At 35.4% G+C, this 27,500-nt stretch overlaps 1 protein-coding gene across 1 annotated transcript; it reads right to left on the bottom strand.

Moving 5' to 3' along the window:
* Window positions 1-2,974: 2,974 nt before the first annotated feature.
* On the bottom strand, window positions 2,975-17,417 carry LOC109069905 (cytoskeleton-associated protein 2-like; the record flags this gene model as incomplete). The annotated part of the gene is given in 10 exon segments (XM_042723495.1): window positions 2,975-3,649; window positions 6,702-6,864; window positions 7,588-7,645; window positions 9,278-9,381; window positions 9,384-9,436; window positions 11,413-11,610; window positions 14,630-15,618; window positions 15,694-15,757; window positions 15,904-15,970; window positions 17,405-17,417. Coding segments are annotated over 10 exon segments (1,995 nt in total), but the record flags the coding sequence as incomplete, so codon positions are not given.
* Between the last annotated feature and the right edge of the window lie 10,083 nt (window positions 17,418-27,500).

Here is a 27,500-nt window from a genome sequence, read left to right as displayed (position 1 = left end):
CATCTATCGCTCAAATAGGACTGAAACTATTTCAGGACTGTATACTGAATGTTCAAGACAGGAGTTGACTCACGTCAAAAGCTGCACTCAGAACAATGTCATCTCCTTTGTCTAAGGCCAGGAACATATCACTTAACAACCATCAATAATGCTGTCTCAGTGCTGCTGGCTGTTTTGAACCCCGACTGAAACCTTTCTCCTATATAACTTTCGCTTAGAAAGGAAAGTAGTTGTTTCTTTAGCCAAGGTGTTACCACCTTATTTTGCACAATATCCTGCAGCATATTTCATGTGGGCCTATTCCTTTTTTGGGGGTGGGGGGCAAACGGTCTAGAACAATGTTATCTTCAGGAAGTGCACTGTACTTGTTTTTTAATCCTTTTTTCCATCTTTCACAGACTTTTATATATACCCATCATACATAAAAAATACACTTATTAATTACTTAAAATATAAGATTAATATACAGTGTAATGAATAAATACAAAATGTATTTATAATGTATTGCTCACATATTTTTATAGATTAAATAATTCTTTTTCAAAAGTATTGTAATTATACCATTCCATTTATATGATGTACTTAACTACATGTTTATGGTGACTTTAAATAGTACAATCAAGTACACTATTACTACGTCATTAATAGCACTTTTTCCACATTAGAAACATAGCACTACGGCAAGGACAAGTACTTTATTGTATAAACGTAGCAATGGATCCTATGCAGGGAATGGGTGCCGTCAGAATGAGATTCTTTATATATAATATATATAAAAAAAAAACTGATGTATATGTTTCATCTTTTGTCTTCTCCAGATGTTAAACTGCTGGGTTTGGGTTACTTGTGGATTATTTTGATGTTTTTATCAGCTGTTTGGTCTCTCATTCTGACGGCACCCATTCACTGCAGAGCATTCATTGCTGAGACACTGATGCAGTGCTACATTTCTACAAACCTGTTCTGATGAAGCAACCTCTAGATCTCGAAAGACTTACCTTGAGGGTGTTAGTTTTCACTTTTGGCAGAACTATTCCTTTAAATCACGTTGACAATGTGATTAAAAAGCAAGCACTGAAGTTCTGACTGAACATGGTTTTAAACATATTGACACATTTCTGACCTGGACAAGATTTAGCATGCAAAACCTAATTCGCTGAAAGACGGCATGGAGTAGCGTATCAACTATTGTCATCCACCATTGTCAGGTTAATTAAAGCAGTTGTCAGATAACACAAATCATCACCCGACATCATCAGATACAGAATGGTGCTCTTGGGAAGTCACTTTCATTGAATTCTGAAACACTTGGTATATAATTTTACTGCAAACCATGTGTGTTTTATTACAGAACAATTACCAAAATAATATGAAATTCAAGTATAGCATATTTAAACTAAAATTATATTTTTTTTTTGTTAGGGTTTTTAGAGGAAAGTAAAAAGAAAAAAATGAAGACAGTTGTATAGAATACAAGCGAGGTTTGGTTTTATAATTTTTGTCCATTTACATATTTCCATAGAGTCATGTAAATAAACCATTCCAAGTGTATTTATAAAGACAGATGGAGGAAGAAAACAACTACATCAACAACAGGATGGGTGGTCCAAGTTCAGATTTTATCAATACTTAATATCCAAATGCAGAAAGTACACATTTAATAAAGCCACACAACACAGTCATTTGAGATGTTAAATTCTCATGCAACTTTCATGGGAAGTGATTTGCTTTTCTGTGGTTTTGACCCTGTTGCAATACATTTAATCACTGTGCCAAAAACTCACATTGAACCTGGAATACGGTGACACACAGAGACATCAAAGAAGATGACAAAGAACTGAGCTGTCCTCAAACAAAAGCTGAAAAAAAAAAAAAAGTGTAAATTTTTCTTTTTTAAATCCTCCAAAATTTAGCCCCTTTTACTTTCATTGGAAGTGTTTTACTTGTGCTGCTGTTTTTATTATTATGCCACAATGCAGTTGATGGAGTTGAACTTGTATTGAATATATCCATGTATAGCAGTTATATGTGAGCAATATTCGTTTTATGTAAGCTGTTTGAAAAGTGAGCGCTGGAGCAGTGCTTTCTGTCGTAACGTATTGCTGCTGTGAACTGAAAAAAAAGTCCTTGTGCCATTTGCCGAGTGACAAATATCACATTTTCAAACTTACTGCATCAAGCTTACATTTTTTTTGCAGCCATGTAAGCAGATCTATCTTTATCAGGGATTTATCGCTTTTTTATTCTCACGCACTTCTGACATTTGAAAGACATTTTTTTTTTTTTTTAAAATGTTTTTGAACTCTGTTTTCACCAGAGAATCTTACGCAGCAAATCCGCACATTAAATCAGTTTCTGAAGGATCATGTGACACTGAAGACTGGAGTAACGGCTGGCTTCAGAAATAAATTTTCTGAAATACATTTTTTAATTATTTTAAATTGTAATAATATTCCACAGATCTACTGTTTTTTTTATTTTACTTTTGATCAAATAAATGCACCCTTGTTAAAAGAAAAACATCTTACAATCTGCAAAATAATGCATGTGTGTATGTTTCCGTTATATATTTTACATGGTGGCTCGTGAAGATCTTGTATTTCATCTTCCTGCAGATAAGACGGTTCTATCTCAAGACAGAATATGTTCTGAAGAGTGTTTAACAGGCAACAACACTGGACCAAAAACAAACAAAAAACACAAGTGTTCTAAAGAAAAATTCAGAGTGACATGGGAGTGAATAAATAACAATAGATGTTCTTGTTTGGCTAAAATATCTCCTCAAATCATCAGTTTACTGAACCTAATGTCCTGTGCATGCAAGAGTTCTCCCAGACGTCCCACACATTAAAATAATCCACTACTTGTTTTGACCAGCCTGGGAAAACTGCATCTCTCCCATTCCTGAAGCGCAAGCTTCATCACGTTTAACGACCGTACAGTAGCAGGAGAACTTTTACTAACTGCTTGACAATCAGCATTTCAAAATTTAATAAACAATCAAGATGTAGATGAAGTCGTATCACATAACACCAATGAGAAACGATCTAAAAACAAAGCTCAATAACTCCCCACTTGCAATGGAACAGAATTACAGCTGACTCAAATATGCTTTAATAAGATTCATGCAGAGATTGAGTCTAATCCATAAATTATAACTAAAGTTATAAATTATAAAATCTTTTGCAGCACAAACATCATCTTTTCTGTACAACAGCAATGAAGGTATGAACCACTCAGCTAACATCTAACAGTACAGTAAAAAGCAGAAATTCTGGCTGAAATCAGCTGCTAATATTTTACAGAGAAATAGTGAACGCAGAATGAAAGCGATTCAAGGTCGGAGCGTGCTGATAATCATCATCACGTCTCATCCTCCTCTGGATAAACGAGCGTGACGTGAACGCGGTCTGCCAGCGCTTCGTTCTCACGGTACACATACACAGGAGAGCTCTGACATTTGACCTCTTCCTGACGCTCACCTGCAAGCTCACAGAGAGAGGTCACACAGGGCCCGTGTTCCTGCAACGCTGTGGGATAACGCCGAGCGCTTCTCTCGATCCGCACCGAGCGGCGCACCGGGGTAAAGAAGCGGATCTCATGACCGTCCACTTGTCCTGCTTCTGCTCCTCGCTGACTCCTTTTGCCCCTAAAACATGAGAGAACGTGATCAGACCCCAAAAATGTCCTGACTAACCTGAGTGCACCTGAATTATTAGTTTAGTTTTTTTCGTATTCATCTTTCAAACCTTGCACACATCCAGACACTTCTCAAATGCTTGCTACAGATGCAAAAAAATTAAGAAAACCGAACCGGATCTGATTGTTTTGCAGGTTGCACAAAAGCTCCGGAAGCAGTGTATTTATTTATTTCTTAACATGCAAAAAATTTAAAAAAAACAAAACAAAAAAAAAAACAGTAATTTTAGATGATAAATTCTCATGCAACTTTCATGGGAAGTGCTTTGCTTTAACCCAGAATTCTGTGGTTTTGACCCTGTTGCAATACTTTTAATCACTGAACCTGGAGTACTGTGACACACAGAGACATTATTTTAAAGAAGATGAAAGGATCATGTGTCACTGAAGACTGGAGTAACGGCTGGCTTCAGAAATAAATTATAAAAACGGATTACATTTTTTATTATTTTAAACTGTAATAATATTCCACAGATCTACTGTTTTTTTATTTTACTTTTGATCAAATAAATGCACCCTTATTAAAAGAAAACAAACATCTTACAAACCACAAAATAATGCATGTGTGTACGTTTCTTATATATTCTACACAGTGGTAAAATATATAACAGACTGTGATCAACAACCGATACAATAATCACAGTTTAATCATCATGTATGTATGTATGTATGTATGTATATATATATATATATATATATATATATATACACACACACACACACGGGTCAAGACGTTACGATGTCCGCATCAAAAGAAATGTACAAAAGTGATTTTGTGTCCATAGAAAGCACATTAAATGTAAGTAAAATGTCTACTTTTAAGGTTTCAAAAATTCAAAATTTTGAAAAATGTGGTTGAATAATGTTACATTGGTCATTCAGTGTAACACATATTTCTGCAAAAATTCCAAACGACATGCGTATTCTGACGTGTACATATTAAAATATCTAAAAGAATAATGGAGCATACTAAATTTTATTGTGTTTTAAATTAGTAAAAAATTCTTACTGACAAATGGGCAAAACCTAGGATAGTGGCAAATGTTAAAAATGTAAAATTATAACTCATTAGTATTTGGGGTGAAAGTAATTAGTCTTTTAATATGTCAGAAATAGATTTTTGTTGTAACGAGATTGTTACACTGAATGACTGTCTTCTGTAAATCAGGGGAAAATGTGTGATATTTATTTTTTTGCGCAGAAAAACAAAAACAGCGAGAAAAAAAAAAAACAAAATTGCAATTTAATAAAACAGAAAACTTTTTGCATTTTTGTGGGGAAAAACTACAACAGTTTAAAGCAGTATTACACTTTTTCGTCTTTGACCCATACATACACATCACAAATATACACAGTACACACACACACATATATATTATCATATGTAAACAAAAACTTTTATTTCAGATGTGATTGATCATGAGACAGTACTAGCATTTTGAGTAAAAGATGTAGATGCTGTGATTCTATTTCTTAATGTATTTTGTCAGAAGATTTCATGTAAAGTCATAAGAATATGTTCTGATCAGTTTTCTAGAAATGCTTTTTAGAATAGTTTAATAAATGCACTTTGGGCCAGGAGGCACTGCACTGTAAGAAGTGCATGAAGAGGTTTTATAAAGTGAAAAACCGGAGGTGTTTAATGTCTGTAAGTCATGTTTATGTGCAAAAGGGCAGCGTTGAGCTGTTCTGCGTGTGTGCACATGATCAGGACAGTACCACCTCCGCCTCGTTCTGAGCGGAAAACCCCTGATTTGCATAATTCAACATCTCAGATAACCTGTAATACTAAAATTTCGCAAATTCTTAATGTAATCACTCGACGGGGAGCGTATAGCAAATCTATTCTGTACCCTATTCACCCGTGCGGTCTCGTCTTAAATGCAAGCTTGTGATCTTGTATACATTTCTTACAGCGAGCATAAAAATGTAGGTATTAAATGCTAAAAAAATCTTGTTTTTCAAAAAGGCACTGGAGCACACGAAGAGGTAGAAGTCTCAGATTACTCTACTTATCCCAAAACCATCTGTGTCTGCATGCACACAGGATCAAGGTCACTGAAGCTCAAAGCTGGATTGTGTAAGAATCTACAGTCTGTCACGACCCAGCGTCCACTTCACAATATGTTTGATCGTGCTCAACTCCTAGAATGGCTTTATTATTATTATAGAGAAGAAGAAAGTCAACAGGTGTGTTGTTTGTAGACCATTTGGGATGATCACATCTTGCAAATGGTGACCAGTTGTAGAATGGGACAGGTGTGAGAACCACCTCAGACAAACATACAGACTACAGCTTTTCCAACAGGAGCGACTTCATTTACATCGGGGTAGTTATTTGAGTTTAGGATGTTCGTGGTTCATTAAGACTCCAAGGTACTACACCTACTTTGTCACTGCTACTCTCTAATAAACATCTTCAACATCCTCATCACCTTTTCTTACAAGTGTGTGAGTGTTAGGGCTGTCAAAATAGCTGAAAAACTACTTTTACTTAAATATTATTAATATTCAAATTTAAAACGCATAATTTCAGTTTGGGGGGAAAAAGCGTTTGTCTTCTCTCCTGAGGCCACAAGAGGGCGCATCGAGCTAAATATTACTAATGCACGTTTATTCAAAGCAATAAAATAACTATCTGTGAAAAAAAGTGCATAATGTTTAAAATAATGTTTATAAACCATATGTGACCCTTGGAGCACAAACCAGTCATAAGGGTCAATTTTTCGAAATCGAGATTTATACAGCATCTGAAAGCTGAATAAATAGCTTTTCATTGATGTATGGTTTGTTAGGAGGACAATATTTGAAAATCTGGAATCTGAGGATGCAAAAAAATCTAAATATTGAGAAAATAATCTTTAAAGTTGTTCAGACGAAGTTCTTAGCAATGCATATTACTAATCAGTGCTGCATCTAGTGGCCTCAGCTGGATAAGCTATGAAAAGCATTCAAATGCAACGGCACCCACATCCTCCCTAGTTAGTGTGCAGGTGTCATACCCCGGGGTGGCTGAGATCTGGTACTTGACGACAGACGAGTCTCCCCTCGCTCCAGATATGAGGGCACTGATGGGTTTTGGGGTGTGTATGATGTCATCGCCGTCCTCTTCATCACACACTCCGGTCTCTTCAGCCTCAGAGTCTTTTGGCGTCAGAGACGAACCTGAATGATTTCAATTTATTTCATTATTATTATTAATAATGATTCTTTTTTTGTGTATTTTTAAAAGACGTCACTTATGCTCACCAATGCTGAATTTATTTAATTGAAAAAATACACTAAAAACAGAATGTTTTTATAACTTAGAATGTTTTGTAATTTATTCCTGCGATGGCATTCTAATCATCCTAATGTTCTGATTTAATGCTCAACAATCTTCTTATCAATGTTAAAACAGCTGAGCTGCCTAAGATATCTGTGAGAAGGATTATTTGATGAATAGAAAGGTTAAAATCTTTTGTAACATATCTTTATCGTCATTTTTAATGCATTCTCATATATCTTTTTGAATGGCATCACATGCCAAAATTATCAAACAGCAATAATAATAAATGTTTCTTGAGCAGCAAATCATCATATTAGAATGATTTCTGAAGATCATGTGACACTGAAGACTGTCTGATCACAGAAATAAACTACATTTTTGAAATAAATTCGTTTTTTAGAAAATGCTTTTTTTTTTTTAATTGTAGCAATGTTTCATTAAACAGTATTTTTTATAAAATGCAGCCTTTGTTGAACATAAGAGACATCTATCAAATATATTTAATAATATGAATTTCAAACAATCAGTGTAAACTAAAAATCACTGCCATGTAGTTTGTTAAAAGTCATTTCTAAAAAATGTAGTGTATGCCACTTGACTCAAACACTGAAAGACTTTACCTTGACTCTGTCTCTTTTTAAGGATCTCAAAAACCACAGAACGCAGCTCATCCACCGGCTGTTGAGAAACATATCACAACGAGTGAAAACAGATCGGTTACTCAGCTGTGAGATATCTGGAGTTCTCTTTACACAAGCACACTACAGTAAGTCATCTCCTGTTGCTCTAAGATCTTGCCTAAGAAGTAGTGGAATTGGCTCACATTCTAAAGCTCTACTTGAACGGGATTAGTATTATCTGGTGACCTGATTGCGGAGGTGGCTGTCAACTTAATCCCGTGTGAACTGTCAGTGTCTGTACTTCGTTAATAAGTTAAAATTCCCCTGAAAAAGACCTGGCATTACTCACAGAACACCGAGGTCCTGTGATGATATGAGTCCCGTGCGAATCAGCATCTCTGTGATTTGGCGGGTCGTATATAATTTTTCCAAGTTTTCATTTCCTGTGCTCCTTTCTATCCATCTTTCGTGAAGAATGGAGCTGTGTTGGAGTGTTTGATAGTGTTTTTGGTGCTCTCATATCACTACACCGTACAATTTGCAGAAAGAGAAAGGTTTCGATGTTAATGTGTTACAAATAAATCAAGCATAAATCTTGAGATTTTATTTAAACCTGGTGAAATGTAAATGACTCAGTGTACGAAACTATATTAGTTTCTTATTTTAAAATCCATCAAACCGAACCATAGAACAGGACTCTGAAAGCCTTGACATCTGGGAGATAAATCAGTAAATCTGAGTAATACCACAGATGTGTGTGTGTGTGTGTGTGTGGGGGGGGGGTCCCCAGATAATAATAATCCTGTGCAAACAGGGCTTAAGACAAAAACAACAACAGCTGTATCATAATAGTAAAAACACAATGCTGTCAAACGATTAATCGCATCCAAAATATGTTTTCGTTCACATATTATTGTCAATAATATTAATATATGATTGACAATATAGAATTTATATAACAGTACGTGTGTGTGTACGGTGTATATTTTATTATGTACATAATTATTTTATACTATATATATATATATATATATATATATATATATATATATATATATATATATAGATATCGCTTTATATAGTTTTATATAGTAACTATGAAAATTTGTGCTGTCAAATGATTAATTGTGATTTATCGCATCCAAAATAAAGGTTTTAAATATACACACATGCATGCATTTCAGAAAAAAAATTTATGTTTATATATGAAGTATATTTATAATATAAATTATATGAATACAAATATAAATATTTTCAAAATATACACTAGGTGTGTGTGTATTTCTATATACATAAATATACAGAGAACACACATATATTATGCAAAAAAAAAAAAAAAAAGTATTTTGTATGCGATTGATCGTGATTAATTGTTTAACAGCACTAATGAATATAAAAATGCATACATAAATATATATTGTATGTGTGTGTGTTTATATACACCGCACACACACACATTATGAAAACAAAAACTTTTATTTTGGATGCTATTAATCGTTTGACAGCACTATGGAAAACAAAATAAAAATCAATAAAAACATAACGTTTACTCTTAATTTATTATTTTTAAATAAAACATGGTAACGCACCATTTAATATAACTGATATTATTAAAAAAAAAACTCCAGACTAAAACGAGGGAAATAACCTGAAGGGAAGAGAAGACGTATTCATGAGAGATGTGAGACACCACCCCTACCACAACAATGACCTCCTCAAAAAACATGGCCAGCACCTCCAGGTCTCCCTCTCTTTCCATCAGTCTGGCCTGACAGATCCAGTATTTAGCAAATTCTGTGCCATTGGCACCCGAGACAGCACGTCTCTGACCCGCTCCGCCGGAAACCCTGTCACCAGCACCAGATCAGTGAGCACCAGAGAGGGGCAAAACACCTCAGGAAAACCTTAAAGGGGTACTCCACCCCAAAATGAAGATTTTGTCATTAATCACTTATCCTCATTTCATTTCAAACCCGTAAAAGCTCCGTTCGTCTTCAGAACACAATTTAAGATATTTTGGATGAAAACCGGGAAGCTTGTGACTGTCCCATAGACTGCCAAAGTAATAACAGTGTCAAGGTCCAGGAAAGAAGAATACTCCATCTGCCATCAGACGTGCAATCTGTGTTATATGAAGCCATGGGAACACTTTTTGTAAGCGAAGAAAACAAAAATAAAGACTTTATTCAATAATTCCTCTCTCAACAGTCTCCTCTGTGTCTCTCTATATCACTGTGTGCTCTTCTGTGTCATCCGCGCCACAAGGATGCGCTGTTTCTACGTGTATTTAGCTTTGATTTGAAAGAAAACAGCGCATCCTTGTGGCGCGGATGACACAGAAGAGCATACGGTGATATGGACAGACACAGAGGAGACTGTTGACAAAGGAATCATTGAATAAAGTCTTTATTTTTGTTTTCTTCGCTTACAAAAAGTGTTCCCATGGCTTCATATAACACAGATTGTACGTCTGATGGCAGATGGAGTATTCTTCTTTCCTGGTTCTTGACACTGTTATTTATTTGGCAGTCTATGGGACAGTCACAAGCCTCCCGGTTTTCATCCAAAATATCTTAAATTGTGTTCTGAAGACGAACGGAGCTTTTACGGGTTTGGAACGACATGAGGGTAAGTGAATAATGACAAAGTTTTCATTTTGGGGTGGAGTAACACTTTAAACGGATAGTTCACCCAAAAATTTAAATATTCTTATTTATTCAACCTCAGGTTGTTACAAACCTGTATGCATTCATGTTTTCAACATAACAGAAGATTTCTTTTGAAGAATGTGGGTAATCAGTTTTTCTCTCCATACGACGTAGGGACCACGCACCATTTGGTTCCCCAGATTCTATCATAACCTCATGCTTGTAAACATCACGGTCAATTAATGCAAGAAAATAACAAACACCTGAGATCGGCTCGAAAAAAACCTAGATAAGCAAACATTGAGATCAAGGATAAGGGAACAATCCAGACAAACGTCGAATGTTGGGTTGAGAACGCTTTATATGAAACATCTACATCTTGACTAACAACGCCGAGAGGGGATTTTTCTCATGGCGCGGTAGATGTAGCATACACACAAACGTGATAGACACTGAAATTCAGAATCCAGTCATTTCTAGTCTAGACAATCATTATTGACTTAACTGGAAACATACTCCAACCTCCTGCAGTCACGAATTCCTAATGCTCTAATCAATCCAGCGGTGAGATATCAACAAATTTGTTTTAGGAAAGTCATTAGGGTTATAGTGAGCTATACCAGCTGCGTTTCATTTGGGCTTGTGTTTTATGAACGCCTAATTATACTCTAACAAGGCATTAATCACAATGTATTAAACCATTAAAAAATTATATTTTAGCATTATTTTGTGTATATTACCGTGTTTTACGTTAAATTAAATTAATAAAGTCATAAAGGTCGGTTACATTACAAAAGCTGATGTTAATCATTGCTCGTCATTAACCGAAGTTCTTGCTTCTGATTGTCTTTTCTATGCCCCTGGGTTTATCTGTCTTCGAGTGCCCCAGTTGTAAATCAAAAGCATGATGACCACATACAAAACAAAAAAAAACCACAATACAAAGTTATTCAGTAACTTACACAATGTCTTGTCCAGGGAAATGACTGATAGTTTGCGGCCAAAGGCCAAAAAGTAAGATATACTGATTATTACCAGCTGTGAGGTCCGTAAACTGACTGATCAAACAGAAACTCATATTTCCATGGAAGGATATGATTTGTTGCATTGCCTCCAGTTACGCACATTCATTTAATTACGCATTACACAGACAAAAAACAATAATATTAATGATACCTGCTGTAATAATTGAATGCAGTCATCCAGCGATCGGTCCACAGCAAAGACAATGTCATGAACCTCATCTTCATTCTCCATAGAAGTCCAGTATGGCTGAGGAATAGCAGAGACAGTCTTCCTCCTCACCAGCTGGACAGGCATGGGGGGACGTTTATATGTGATGCTCCTGGACTCCCTCCACTCCTGGAGCTTACGCCTGCACACACAGCACTTCAGCTACACTTTGACACATACACCAAACATCAATGACACTTTAATTCCCTGAAGGGACAGTGACCCAAACATGAAAACTCCGTCATCGGTTGATTATTTTCACTGTTGGGCTGCAACCTCGAGATGCATCAAAGGTTTCTTGTGACAGGGTCATTGACAATATGAAAAAACCATGATAAATTTAAATAATGAAATGCATTGCAAATGCATATAGGAGCTAATATAGTGACATGAGCTAAATTATTTAATACATATTAAAGGAATAGTTCATCACCTCAGTCCATACAAGGTGTAGATAGGTTTATTTCTTCATCAGAACAAATTTGGAGAAATTCAGAATTACTTCACTTGTCTGTGGATTATTGTGATGTTTTTATCAGCTGTTTGGACTCTCATTCTGACGGCACCCATTCACTGCAGAGCATCCATTGCTGAGACACTGATGCAGTGCTACATTTCTACAAACCTGATGAAGAAACAAACTCATCCTGATCTCTGATGATCTGAGGGTGAAATGTTCTTTTTTGGGTGAACTATTCCTTTGATTTTTACTAATATATTTGCAAGTTATAAATAATACTGCAAATTATATTTGGTTCAAAAAAACTAAAAACTAAAAATCCTAATTAAATTATTTTCCACCCAAAAATACCACTTTATGTTCAGTGTAAGATCGGGATATGGAAACAAAATCAGTTGAGGTATGGAGCATTTTTTATGATGGAAGTTCCTGATATTCTTCATATTCTGTGTGCTGGTCAGTTCACAGCAGGGATATAGAAATTAATCTTAATTCAAATAAGTTTAAATTGATTTTTACCTTTTATGGGCATTTTTACCTGTATAAAGCCATTTTTATGGTGGCCGAGAAATGCAAAAAAAAAATCACAACTCCAAAAACAAAACACAAACAACAGGCAATATGGTGTCTAAAACACAAGTCTCTTAATATTAACTTAACTGTTGCATGAAATCATATCACATTTGTAATCATGGTCATTTTTGGAAAAAAACAGCACTCTTCATATGATATTAAACTATATGAAGTTCTATATGAAATGATACAAATATACATTTTCTGACCCCATATCTTGAATTTTGTGATCATTCTGAATATATTTTAATGGACTGAATCATGCAGTGAGAGAACACACTCTAAACACACACTAGTCTAACCTTCCAGACTTCATCACAGATGTACAGTACAGGTCAAAAGTTTGGAAACATTACTATTTTTAATGTTTTTGAAAGAAGTCTCTTCTGCTCATCAAGCCTGCATTTATTTGATCAAAAATACAGAAAAAAACAGTAATATTGTGATATATTATTAAAATTTAAAATAATTGTTTTTAAATGTATTATACTTTAAATTATCATTTATTTCTGTGATGCAAAGCTGAATTTTTAGGATCATTATCATATGATCCTTTAGAAATCATTCTAATATGATGATTCATTATCAAAGTTGGAAACAGTTCTGCTGCTTAATATTTTTTCAGAACATGTGATACTTTTTTAGGATACTTTGATGAATAAAAAGTAAAAAAAAAAAAAAGAATCTACGTTTTTAAAGTATAAATATTTTGTAACAACAATATACACTACTGGTCAGTAATTTTTTTTTCTTTCTTTTTAATAAAATCAATACTTTTATTCAGCAAGGATGTGTTAAATTGATAAAAAGTGATAGTAAAGAAAATCTATTATTAGAATATATATTATGTTTTTATTTTGAATAAATGCAGTTCTTTTTAACCTTTATTCATCAAATATATTAGACAGCAGAACTCTTTCCAACACTCATAATAAATCAGAATATTAGAATGATTTCTAAATGATCATGTGATAGACTGGATGTTACATGTGACACTGAAGGCTGAAGTAATGATGCTGAAAATTCAGCTTTGCATCACAGGAATAAATTATTTTTTTAAAGTATATTCAAATAGAAAACTATTATTTTAAGTTGTAATAATATTTCACAATATTACTGTTTTTTCTGTATTTTTGATCAAATAAATGCAGGCTTGATGAGCAGAAGAGACTTCTTTCAAAAACATTAAAAATAGTAATGTTTCCAAACTTTTGGTCTGTACTGTATGTGTGCACTCTGTAGGTGTGTTTTGCTTGGTTTTTAGCCGACTCAATGTCAAATCACACATCGTTAAAACAACAATTAGGATGTTGTATTATTAGGGATGTAACGATTCACTCAACTCACGATTCGATTCGAGTCACGATTTTGACTTCATGATTTGATTCGATTCACGATTTATTCAATTTTTTTTTTTAACTAAATGATATTTAAGACAAATTATTAATTAATGGGTCCTTTTATTATTGCTTGGACAAAATGCTGTACATTTCTTTGTGAAATTGAAATATAACTATAATAATATACTAATATAGCACCTTGCATATTATTGCTCTTTTGTTGGTTTTGATTGCTTCTATTGTCCTCATCTGTAAGTCGCTTTGGATAAAAGCATCTGCTAAATGACTAAATGTAAATAGAATGTAAATTGCATTTTAATCATGATCCAAATAAAGATGTTGCATTCATGCAACATGAGCAGTTTTTAATTTAAATTAGATTGTATAATTTCGAAATTTTGAAGCAAAAACAGAATGGTTTCATTCAGTTTTGTAAACTATACATAAAAATATCTGCATGAAACTTCAGCGGACGAGCTGAACGAGACGCAGATTCACTCTCTGCCAGCAGGTGGCACTTAAAGCCTTTCCTTGGTTTCTGCTGTTAACAAAGCAGCGCTGCATGAACTTTAATATGCATTATACAGAAGCAAGATGAAAATAAAAAATATCATCTAAACTTTTCTAAAGACAGTAAGTTCTCCTCAGACATGCATTCATATAAACTCCTACCAATAAATGAATCACGATTTGTTTAGCATCTCAACCGATTTGAATCGTCACATATTTGAATCGATTTTCAACCGGCTCGCAGTTAATCGTTACATCCCTATGTATTATATACTCACAGTCGGTCCTCCTGAGCTGCAGTGGGCTTCTGCGCTCCATCTCGCGGAGCGGTCCGGACTCCTTGAGTGCCGGGACACAGTCTGGATTTGGGAGTCTGGCTGGAGATCTGAAGCTCTGGAGCCGGCAGAACACAACTCCTGGAGCTTCGGCCGGCCCGTTTGGCGGACGCAGTGGCGTTGGTTAGTTTAACAGCAGCAGGCGGTTTATTTTTGCTGAGCGCTGCTGCTTCATTATTCGCAGGTTTAGAGAGAGTCGAAGAGGCGCTCGCTCTCGTCGTTCTGATTGTGTCAGAGCTGACAGATTTGGATTTAGCGGCATCAACGAAGAAAGCATCTTTTCTCCGGTTCACATCGGATCTGTTCGTCGATGGGTTTGGTTTGCGGATGCTTTGAGGAGCACTCGGACGTCTGGGTTGTTGCGTGGGCTTCACCTGTGTTTTAGAAACACGGTTTCTCTGCATTTCCGTCTGGGTTGTATTCACTGGTCTTTGACTTTTCAAATCGGCAGCTGAGGTTGATTTGACGCTCGTTTCAGGTAATTTCTGAGCTGAAGGCCTTGTTGACTGAATGGAGCGGCTCGGATGTGTGCTTCTGAGGGCCGAGGTGACCCGTCCAGACTGTGAAGGGTTACAGATGGAAACAAGACGGGATTGTCTTGTATTTGCAGCTTGGGATTGGGAAGCATGCTGAGCTTTGTGTTGGACGCTTTGTGAACGAGTCCTCTTGAGCGGCGCAGCGGTTTCCTCGGCATTGTGGGGTGGTTTGCTTGGAATCTGAAGAGAAGCTATTTTGTTGCTCCGTGTCCTCGAAACACAAACTAATTCCCTTCAAGCATTACGTGAATTAATCAACCTCTGCGTTTGGGCTTTGGCTAGCGAACTGACACCAAGTCCTTTTTCAGAGGATGTGTTTTTATCAACCTCTGCCAGAGTTTTCACTCTCTTCACTTCTTTTATATTTGTGCCACAATTCTCCTTTCCTTCAGCCGTCTGAGAGAAACACAGACATCAGTTTAACAGAGCACACTCAATACTGCAACGTGTCAAGAAACGACTCTAACTTACAGTTTTGGACTTCTGGTTATTTTCAGCATGTTTCTTTGTTACAGGCTTCTCCTTGAGATACGGTCTTTGAGTAAAAAAAACAAAACGAAAGTCGATTCAGAACATAAACACACTAAGGCAGTTCTGAATGCGGAAAAAAGCCAATGCAATTTTATTTCAAAACTGGAAAAAGTATAAATCCAGACAGAAAGACCCTTCAAGACCACCTACTTTGGATTAGGTGCTTTCAGTCTGCCTTTTGCCTCGAGGTATTCTGCCAATTTCAGTTTGCGTAGCTCTGTAAACCCAAGAGAAAAACATTGCAATTTAACATCGCATGCATTTAATAAGTGTCAGAAATGTGCTAGATTTGCATTTTGCATATTTTGTCTTGTAACTTTCTTCACACACACATAAAAAAACACAGCAAAAACAAACACACACACACACAAAAAAAAAAAAAACACATACACACACAGACACAGCAGTGTAATATGTATTTTTATGCAGAGACTGCTATGTCTATTAGTAAAATCTGCTGACTTTAGTAATATTTATTTTATTATATAATAACAGTGACAGTTCAAAAACGGTAAAAAAGCACTTCTTGTGTATTTTTTTGCCGTAAGTTTGCATGCCTGAAGCTGGAGAGGTATTAAAATTATCTCAATATCCTTCTAGATTCTGGCTCTTAAACTTTCCTTCTGATATCTTGACTTTAAAGGCCCTTGACGGTTCAGTTCCGGAGCTGTGTGAGGAATGTTTAAATTGTTCACATACTGAGGGATCAAAAACCAAACCTGGGTCACTTTGCATTCAGCCGATCCTCTTTTATTTTAAAGAGCAATATCTGAAGAACAAATAATGCTGAAACTAGACATGCATCTCATAGAAAAAACACCTGTCTGTCAATGCATATTATATTATATTATATATTTCTAAAGTTTGCATGCCTGTAACTCTGAAAGCGTTCAAGATATCTTCCTATCCTTCTACATTCAGCTTTTATTTTGGATTCTTCATTTTTAAAGCCCTGTATAGTTTATTTACACAGTTATGAGAATTCACAGCAGCTCCACGTTCAAATTGTTGGCATATAATTAAATAAATATCACTAAGTAAACAGATTTTAATAATAGGTGCACCAGTCTCTGTGTAGAAATAAAATAATGCTGCCATGTTTTCTCCATTTTTACACCCCTGTAAACCAGCTCCAAATCTCAGGTCAAAACTGTCTTCCTACATATATAAATACACATGTATAAAATATTAAAAAACACAAAAAAGGTTTCCATGCTCCATCTACACTGAAACTGTTCCAAACAATAGCGCTTAGCATAACTAACTCTACTAAAGACAAGACTGGACATTATTTCAGGATTTGTGATCTTTTTGACACTACTGTAGGTTTATTATATAATATATTCAGTTGAGTTATTAAACTGTTTCCCTGATGGAAACATGATCATAAACCACCATAAACTACATATAATCCCTTTATGAAGCAAAAACATTACATTACAGCTCTTTCACATCGGCGTCGTTTTGCAGTGTTTTGAACAGCAACACACGATTTTGAAAAATTAGATCGTAACACAACATACTGGAGTTGACTGTATGAAAATAAACACATATGAATCATCAGAAACAGTAACGTTATGTTCTCACAGCGCGCGTGGTACATAGCGCTAGCCTAGCCTGGTCTAAACTAAGCGCTGTAAGTCGTTATTACCTATCTTAGATAGTTAAGACTCCTCCCCTCACGTCACACATCCCATCACCCTATAAAATCGCTCACCAATTATTTAATCAAAATAAATATAGCGTTTGTTCGTAACTCCGTACACGAGTCTATTAGCACACACTACAGCCAACGCAGCAACTGACGCTTGAATTTTGCGGGGACACGCCCATCTCTATTCCCATTGGTTCGTTCAAAACTTTAAACCCCGACTATTGGTTGGTCAGTTTTGATGATTCAAATGACTTGATGATTCGTCATAAATGCCGTTTCGGCTTTTTTTGTGATGTATTTGAGGCGGTTATATTATTACAATATTGAATAATGGAATAAAGAAAAAAAAAACATTTAGATATGTGAAAAATCTATGACATTAACCATTTGAATTCCATTTTTTTTTAGTCAGATATTCATGTCAGAATTTCAGTGTAAATTGTTATGAAGATTATAATACAACAGAATTAAACAGACAAATTATGAATTTAATGAAATTGTATTATTGTTGTTATTTATTTTTTTTTTTTTTTAATAAAAGCGTTTGTTTGTTTTTAATATAAAAAGTTCTGTGTTTGGCAAATGTAAATTCACATCCTTTCAGCTGTGCTGCTGTTCTGAATAACATGAAGAAGTTCTACACTCCAGCAATAACAAAAGTTTTGATTATTATTATTATGGTTGAATTGGATCATTGAAGGTCAGTAGCAAAGACATTGGTTAATGAAATGGGATTAAAATCATAAAGGATATTTTTATTTAACATATTTAATTGCAGTTTTGCGTCATATTCCGCCTTTCACTGTTTTTGTTTGTTTGTTTGTCACTGCTGACCACAGACCAGAGGAAAAAAGTCAAAATAAAATGTTGAGAATAAACTCATTAAATTATGAGAAAAAAAGTCATTAAATCGCCAGAAAAAAAACTCGTTTAATTATGAGAAAAAAGTTATTACATTTTGAAAAAAAAAAACTCGTAAAATTTCGAGAAAAAAAGTTAAAATAAAATGTTGAGAATAAATTCATTAAATTAAGAGGAAAAAACTCATTAAATTACGAGAAAAAAACATTAAATTTCGAGAAAAAAGTCGATATATTTGGAGAAGAAAAAAAATCATTAAATTTCGAGAAAAAAGTCGTTATATTTTGAGAAAAAAACTCATTCAATTTTGAGAAAAAGTAAAAAAAAAATAGTTGAGAATAAACTCATTAAATTTAGAGAAAAAAGTTGTTACATTTTGAGAAAAAAACCTATAAATTTCAAGAAAAAGTCAAAATAAAATGTTGAGAATAAACTCATTAAATTTAGAGAAAAAAGTCGAAATAAAATGTTGACAAAAAAATCTTGTTAAATTTCGAGAAAAAAGTCGTTACATTTTGAGAAAAAAAATCATTAAATTTCGAGAAAAAAGTCGTTACATTTTGAGAAAAAAAACTCATTAAATTTTGAGAAAAATTCAAAATAAAATAAAAGAATAAAATTTATAAAAAAAAAAAAAAAAACTCATTAACTTTCGAGAAAAAAGTCGAAATAAAATGTTGAGAAAAAAGTTGTTACATTTTGAGAAAAAGTCTAAATAAAATGTTGAGAATAAACTCATTAAATTACGAGAAAAAAAACTCATTAAATTTCGAGAAAAAGTCTACACAAAATGTCGAGAATAAACTCATTAAATTACGAGAAAAAAGTTGTTACATTTTGAAAAAAAAACTCGTTAAATTTTGAGAAAAAGTCGTTACATTTTGAGAAAAAAATTATAAATTTCGAGAAAAAGTCAAATAAAATGTTGAGAATAAACTCATTAAATTACGGGAAAAAAACTCATTAAATTTCGAGAAAAAAGTCTAAACAAAATGTCGAGAATAAACTCATTAAATTACGAGAAAAAAGTTGTTACATTTTGAAAAAAAAAAAAATCGTTAAATTTCGAGAAAATAGTCGTTACATTTTGAGAAAAAAACTCGTTAAATTATGAGAAAAAAAGTCGTTACATTTGGAGAAAAAAGTTTAAATAAAATGTTGAGAAAAAACTCATTAAATTTCTAGAAAAAGGTCGAAATTAAATATTGAGAATAAACTCATTAAATTACAAGAAAAAAGTCGCCTCGAGCCTGGCACGCTTCTGAAGATAGATAGGTAAGTTTGGTGAGGCAGGTGCTGAGGAGGTTTGTTCTGTGGAGGGAGGCGGTTTGCCTGTTAGAGGGGTTAATACCAATCATTGGGTTAGCTTATTTTAGGTCATGGCTGGTTTTGACTTAAATGCTTTTGTGTTTAGTCCAGATTTGAACCAGTTAGATAAATGCAAGAAAATTGAACTCCATGACGTTGCAGACCATTATGACATCTCTGTGTCCACATCCCTAGGGAAAGCTGAACTTAAAGCGGTAGTTTTAAATGGACTCATCAGTAAAGGGGTTATCACATTACCGGTAATTATGAGCAACCCTGACCCAGAGCAGAGTGTGGGGGGGGGGGGGCAACTTAGTAATGGGACTCCTGCTGGTCAATGGGGGTACAGATAGAGAAGCCCGTAACAATGCCCCAATTTGTGCCATCCTCAGTTGAGTCATCTCGTGGCTCTAAGCAGGATGGCCGGTTAAAAGTTCGTTTGTTGCGGCTCCAGATAGAGAAGGAAGAGAGGGAGAGAGATTTTCAACTCCGCCGGGAGCTGGAACTGAAGAAAATAGAAGCAGATACAACACTTAAAATGAGACGACTGGAATTACAGACAAATACTGACGCTGCTCGCTCCGATACTTCTGCTAGTGTGTGGTCTTCACAGTCTGCCAGTGGGTATAATGTGAGCAAATATATTTCCTTGGTGCCTATTTTTCGTGAGGCTCAAGTGGAAGCCTATTTTGGGGCATTTGAACGTGTAGCCGGAGCTTTACGTTGACCTAAGGAGGTGTGGGCCATTTTACTCCTGTGTAAATTAACGGGTAAGGCCCAGGAAGCGTGCGCAGCACTGTCTGTGGAGGACGGGTTGAATTATGACCGGGTTAAGAGTGCTATTATGAGAGCTTATGAGTTAGTGCCGGAAGCATACCGACAGCATTTTCGTGGCCTACGGAAAGCTCATGATCAAACATTTACAGACTTTGCTCTTGAAAAGGGAATCCTCTTTGATAGATGGTGTATGGCATGTAAAGCAGATGATGTGGCCTCTGTACGTGAGCTGATCTGCTTGAGGATTTTAAGAACTGTTTGCCAGAACGTACTGCTGTATACCTGGTGAACAAAAGTTGAACAAAAGATCATTTCCCTACAGCAGGCAGCCATATTCACAGACCAGTTTGCGCTTCTGCATAAGGCCACCTTTATTAAGCGTTATGCTCCTCCATGAGTAGGTTTTCAAAAAATTGAACTAATGCAACTTGTACTGGGGGAAGTTCCCAACTGTAGCATATCTTGATGATGTGGTCATGTACTCTGAGGACTGGGATAGTCACATGTCCAGTCTGGGGACTGCGTGCCAGCGGTTGACCGACGCCTCTCTTACACTGAACTTGGCGAAGTGTGAATTTGGGAAAGCCATGGTTACCTACCTTGGTAAACAGGTTGGTCAGGGGCAGGTCCGTCCTTTAGATGTCAAGGTGGCTGCTATCCTGGCTTTACCGATTTCCACTTCTAGACATGAGCTTAGGAGATTTCTAGGTATGGCTGGATATTATAGGTGTTTCTGCCAAAACTTTTTCGGTGGTAGCTGCTCCACTCACCAGACTGTGTAGTCCTTTGGTATCCTTTGTGTATGATGATGTGCGTAATCAGGGTTTTGAGGCTGCCAAGTCTCTTCTTTGCAGTGCACCCGTGTTGATGGCTCCCAATTTTTTCAAATCTTTTTACCTGGAAGTCGATGCTAGTGCCACTGGGGCTGGGGCGGTGCTGATGCAGAGAGGGGAAAGAGACATGTGTAAACCTGTGTGTTATTTCTCAACTAAATTCAAGAAACACCAGCTGAACTATTCCACCATAGAGAAGGAGACATTAGCCATGCTCCTGGCTCTACAACACTTTGAAGTGTATGTGGGTTCAAGTTTCTTGCCAATCACGGTTTACACCGATCATAACCCTCTTGTTTTTCTAGCCCGCATGTACAACAGAAACCAACATTTGATGCATTGGACCCTCCTGGCCCAAGTCTACAACCTCCATATCAAACATAAGAGGGGAGCGGACAACATCTCGGCTGATGCCCTGTAACGTGGGTAAGACCTTTTTTTTTTTTATTTATTGGTGGGCCTGTGATAACATAAATGGTAAACTTTTACAGTGGTATACAAACTACGTGATAGGTTTGTTCTTATGGGTGGGGGTGTTACGACCCGTGAGGTCTGTGTGCGTTAGTGCCACACCCCTAGACAAGCCGTGGACCTAACAGTGTCTAAAATCAATGTTATTATTGCATCCTGTTAATGTACAACAATACTGAGGTGCAAATAGTATCTGTCATTATTTATAAGTATAAATAGCATCTAATTAGCTACTACTTACTCTTATTGCAAAGATCTGCTACTTTTACACAGCGTAAATAGAATGAATATTTTCACTTTGTAGTATATGCGGCTGCATTTAGGTTATTAAAGTAACTCAGTCTGTGAGTATTGATGCTCGGCAACACTCTGAGCTGTTCCTGGATCGTTGATGGAAGTAGCGTGGTTTTAGGAAGTGAGTCTGAAATGGAAAATGAAGCGTATGGCGGGGAAAGGAAAAGTGGGAACAGATAGTGATGGTAAAGAGCAGCATTCTACAAGAGACAGGAAGCAGGAATATAAGGTAATGCTGAAGTTTGAATCCGGTGCTATTGCTATAATCAATCCATTGAAACTGACCAGAGCTATAAAGGAATCAACTGGACAGATTGAATGTGTGAAAAATTTGAGGGGTGGTAAATTACTCTTAATATGTAAGGATGGTAGTCAACAAAAGGCAGCGCTTGGATTAAAAACATTGCTACACTGTAAAACCGAACAGTGAAATGAATCAAATTAAATTAGTTAATTGCACTCAAATAATAATGAAAGTTCATTGGACTTAATTTAAATAAGTCCTGTAAACTCAAAATTTTGTTGTAGTAAGGTGAACTTAAAATGATTGCGTTTTCTAGTTCCCAGCATGCTTTGCATCAGAAAACAAGGAAAATAAATGTAGAAAGTAAGTGTTATTTTGTGTGTTTTTACACAAGATTAACATAGAGGGACATACGTTAGTGCTTAAATGCTGTGTTATATTAGAATTTACAAAGGTTTCTGTTATGTTGGTTTTGTAGTGTTACCGTTGTGGTGAAGAGTAGAGCCTGTGGTTAGGTTGAGGATGGACAGCAAAAGACTAAATTTGGGTGTATTTCCTACATTATATGAGTTGAAAAATAGATAAAATTTTGAGTGAATTACTCCATAATTATAAGTGGAGAAATATCATTATTTAAGATAACATTGAGATAATTTAAGGCAACTGGAAATGTAATTTTTAATTTTATGTAAACTTAAAACATTTAAAAACATTACTTAAATGTTTTTGTGTAATCTGTTACAAAATATTTTTTGAGTTCTGTGAACTTATTAGGGTTTACAGTGTAGGTCAGAAGGTTTCTAGTCTCAACCTCAGACGTCACGCCCACGGACCGTTGCCCTTACGTAAAAGAAGTTTATTCAAGTGTGCTATTAGTATACTTCTTTTAAACTAAAAATAGGATGTATGCTTTTAGTTTACTTTTTATGTACTTCTCATAAATGGGCTTTATGTACTTCTCAGAAATATACTTAAAATGACATTTAAGTATACTTGACTTATACTTACAAAAAGTCTAAATATACTTGAACTATTCTTAAGTATACTTAATAAAATAAACTTGAAGTAGACTACTTTTTGGTAAGGGTGGCTAAACATCTGATGCATATGGCACAGAAAATAATAAATAATAAATTGCCCGATAGAGTATATGTCAGTTTCCGAAGCTACGCAGTAAGAACTGCATGTGCTCCTCCGGCCCGAGGAATGGACATGTTGCAGCAGCATGTAGAGGGAAACAAAGATGTGCCAGATGCGGAGGAGAGCACGAGTACGGTGTGAAGCCAAGATGTTGCAGTTGTGGTGGAGAGCATGTGTGCAGGATATGGAGGATGCCAGAACAGGAAAGAAGCTGTAAAAGATCAGAATGTGAGAGTGTCAGAAGATCTGACTTATGCAGAGGCACTCAAAAAGATTTAGACGGCAAAACATAAGGATGACAACAGAATGGAGTCATGAATATGGATAAAATAAACACGAATGAAAAACTCATGGTAGTGAACAAGATAGCGTTTGTTTCATTTTTGGGTGAGGGGGAGTGGCTTAAGGAAGGGATACAGTTTAGAGCAGTTATGAATTATTTGAAGGTATGGGTTGAAGATCAGAATTTGAGAATAATTAATTACTATTGATGGGGAAATTAGAGGAGAGAATATTCAGAGACTGGGTTGGTGTGGACACAGTACTTTATTGGGAAGTGACTTTAATGGGAGCATTATAGAGGATATGTTAGATAAGTGTGAAGCTAAAGTTTCAGCATCATTACTCCAGTCTTCAGTGTCACATGATCTTCAGAAATCATTCTAATATGATGATTTATTATCAGTGTTGGAAACAGTTTTGCTGTTTTTTTTTTTGGAATCTGTGATACTTTTTTCTTTGATTAATAAAAAGTTAAAAAGAACAGCATACACTCAAATTATAAATCTTTAATAGTAAGTCTTTACTATCACTTTTTATCCATTTAACACATTCTTGCTGAATAAAAGTATTGATTTCTTTAAAAAAATAAAAAAATAAAAAATACTGACCACAAACATTTGAATAGTAGTGTATATTGAAACACAAAATTTCTATTTTGAATAAAGACTATTCTTTTAAACTTTTTATTTAAAAAGTATCACAGGTCCCAAAAAAATATTAAACAGCACAACTGTTTCCAACACTGATAATAAATCATCATATTAGAATGATTTCTGAAGATCATGTGACACTGAAGACTGCAGTAATGATGCTGAAAATACAGCTTTGCTTCATAGGAATAAATTATATTTTAAAGTATATTAAAATAGAAAACTTTTATTTTAAATTGCAATGATATTATTTTGTGAAATAACATAATTTAGTCACAGGTCAAATTAAATACAAATAGCACATTAAAGTTAAAAGTTACACACTTTTTTGTGTGCGCTGTACAGATCGGGTGTAAGGAATGTTTTTGCTCGGGTGGCCAGTAGAGAGAGGTTTTGCTCAGCAAGAAAAAAATGAGAGGGAAAATTGCTGTGGGTTCCAGCACATGTGGGAGTAGATGGATGTGATGTGGCAAAGTGGATCATCAAACAAAGGAGGCATTAAAATGATCTTCTACAGAATTGAATATTGCACTTTGTAAAGAAGAAGTTAAGGCTATAATTAGAGGAGGTATAAAAGGCAATTGGCCAGTAGAGTGGAATGAGGAGGAAAGAGGAAGACAGCTTTATCAGATTCAAAATAAAGTTGATGGAAAAGAGAAGACACAATCATTACCACACTACAAATGTGCATACAGCTCTTAATTATTCCCTGTGTGAACAAACATGAGTCTGGGAATTGCAGTTTATTAAGTGGATTAGCAGAAACTGAAGAGCATGTATTCATATATTGCACTGCTTATCAAAATGAAAGGATAATCCTGGTGGAAGAGTTAAAAGAAATGCGTATATTACACTTAAAAAACTGCTGAATAATGGATTGGAAAGTTATAGGGTATATAAACCATTAATGAAATATTTAAGAAAGGTGCATCTGTTTAATAGGATTTAGAAGCCAATTTATTAAGAAAATGAATTGCAGAAACTACTGCACACCTAAAAAGAATGTGATGTTTGAGAGACATCAGTTCTGGACATGCATTATGTGTGAGATTGATAAGTATGATAAGTACAGAACTCAGACAAAAAAAGCAAAAATTGTGAATTTGGAGCATCAGAGGGCGACATGATAAGAGACAATATTGTTTTAAGTGTGACACAAAATCTGCTGAGAGAACCAAATCTGACTCTACAAAAGACCATAGACATATGCAGAGGATCTGAGATTGCCAAGGAGAGAATAAACGTAATGGCATCAGCGGAAAAAAGAAAGTCAAGTGCATGCAGGAGCAAAACACAAAAATCACATCCATGTACCAGATGTGGACACACACCCACCAAGATCGTGTCCAGCATAAGGGGTTAAATGCAGAGCATGTGGCAAAGTTTGTTATCAAATGTGCAAGATGTAGTGTGTGCAGACACTCCAAGCTGTTGAAGGTTTGTTTATGGGGACTCTTAAATCCACACAGATGAATGCAATTTGTAAAAACGAAGAACTGTGAGTATCAGAGGGATCCGTATTGAATTCAATCCAGACACCGGTGCTGATGCAAATGCCCTGCTACTTGATCAAATCAGAAAGCTACCTGACGACGTCACGCTCAAGCCCAGAGAGAACACACGGCTCAAGGATCAGACCGGCTGCAAATGCATTCCTGAAGTGCCTCAAGGGACAAAGTGATTCAAGGCTGTTGATTTTGTTACGGAGCAGTCATCACCACCATCACTCACGATCTGTGTGCCGCTCTCTGGAGACCACGGCCCTGAAGGTCAGGTAGATGCATTACGATACACTTTAGTCAGTGGTTGATCCGCCGAATTAGTAATTAGTTGGTAGTTTGTTTGTTTTTGTCGGTAATGACTCGGCTTTTTACTAATGTGGTCCTGTCCAAAGAAAGTATTCTTATCATTTTAAATGATCAGAATTAATCTATGACAAAGGGTTCTAAAAACATGGCTTTGTTTCCATGGCTCCTGGTTTGGGGTAAGTTGACCCGACTCGAGTCAGTGGGTCAGATGCACCATCTGGGTGTAAAATAACCATCTGACCGAATCTGATTCAAACCCATGTGAAATAAATAATCATTTAAAAACTAATTTAATACTTTTATTTTACAGACAGTCATATTTATTTGCTTAAAGTTAACTTTAACAACATAAAACCAACCAAATTAAGTTTAAATTTCAATATTTAATTGTTTGCATTTCTGAAGCGATGTGTTTAACACCAAAGTTGTAGCCTCCTGAAAACAGACTACACAGAGAGTTTATTAGCCGTTAGTGACTACAGCTGGAAAGATTTATTTTCTTATTTGTTTTCATAGCAATATCTGGCAACACTGATAGTAATCAAATGTGTTATTGCTGACAGGATAAGGCAAAAACAAAAACACATCATGATATTATCTGTCAGAAACGTCATCAACGCTATCAAAACAGCAGCATATAACACTAGTGCAGAGATCTGTAGAACAAGTATGTCACGTCTATGCTATTTCATATTTTAGTTACATTTTCACAAAGTCATGCCAACAACATTCATAAGGGCACTAGACAACGTTATCCTCGATATAGCAATGGTTATTAATGAAAACTATAACTGTAATAGGCCTATGTATTGCTGAATGAATAATAAACAACTGATAACATTACGTATATACCCCTAACCTACAGTAATGGTGCAGTGTGATATCATTTAACAATCCTCATTCCTCCAAAACAGAGGATTCACAAACATCTACATATCTGTCTCTTTTAAAGTGTTTAGTGTGTATAATGAGTGGGTTATTATAGCTCAGTTCCAGACCACACAAGTCTTCACACCCCGGCTCTAAAAAGATGGTTACTGGAGATCAAGCTGGACAAAGCTTCATCATTGCTGTGCACTTTTAACACACCTCGGGGACGCTTCAGGTCCAGACGTCATCCATGTGTCCTCAAAACCTCCAGTGAGCTCTTCCAGCAAAAGAACAGGGAAGCTTTGTATTTTAACGAGTTTATTCTCAACATTTTTTCCCGACTTTTCTCTTGAAATGTAACACATTTTTTTTCACATAATTTAATGAGTTTATTCTCAACATTTTATTTAAACTTTTTTTTTTTTTTTTTTTTTTGCTTTTTTTCTCGAAATATAAAGAAATCTAACGACTTTAATCTCGAGATAGTTTTATTTATTTTTTTATTATTGCTTGGCCCTAATCCTCTTCCATAGTTAACATCATTTTGCAAAAATC

This window comes from Cyprinus carpio, chromosome B5 (genome assembly GCF_018340385.1).
Source record: "Cyprinus carpio isolate SPL01 chromosome B5, ASM1834038v1, whole genome shotgun sequence".
Taxonomy (NCBI): domain Eukaryota; kingdom Metazoa; phylum Chordata; class Actinopteri; order Cypriniformes; family Cyprinidae; genus Cyprinus; species Cyprinus carpio.
Note: the sequence above shows the minus strand (reverse complement) of the source record. Positions and strands in the feature narration are given on the sequence as shown.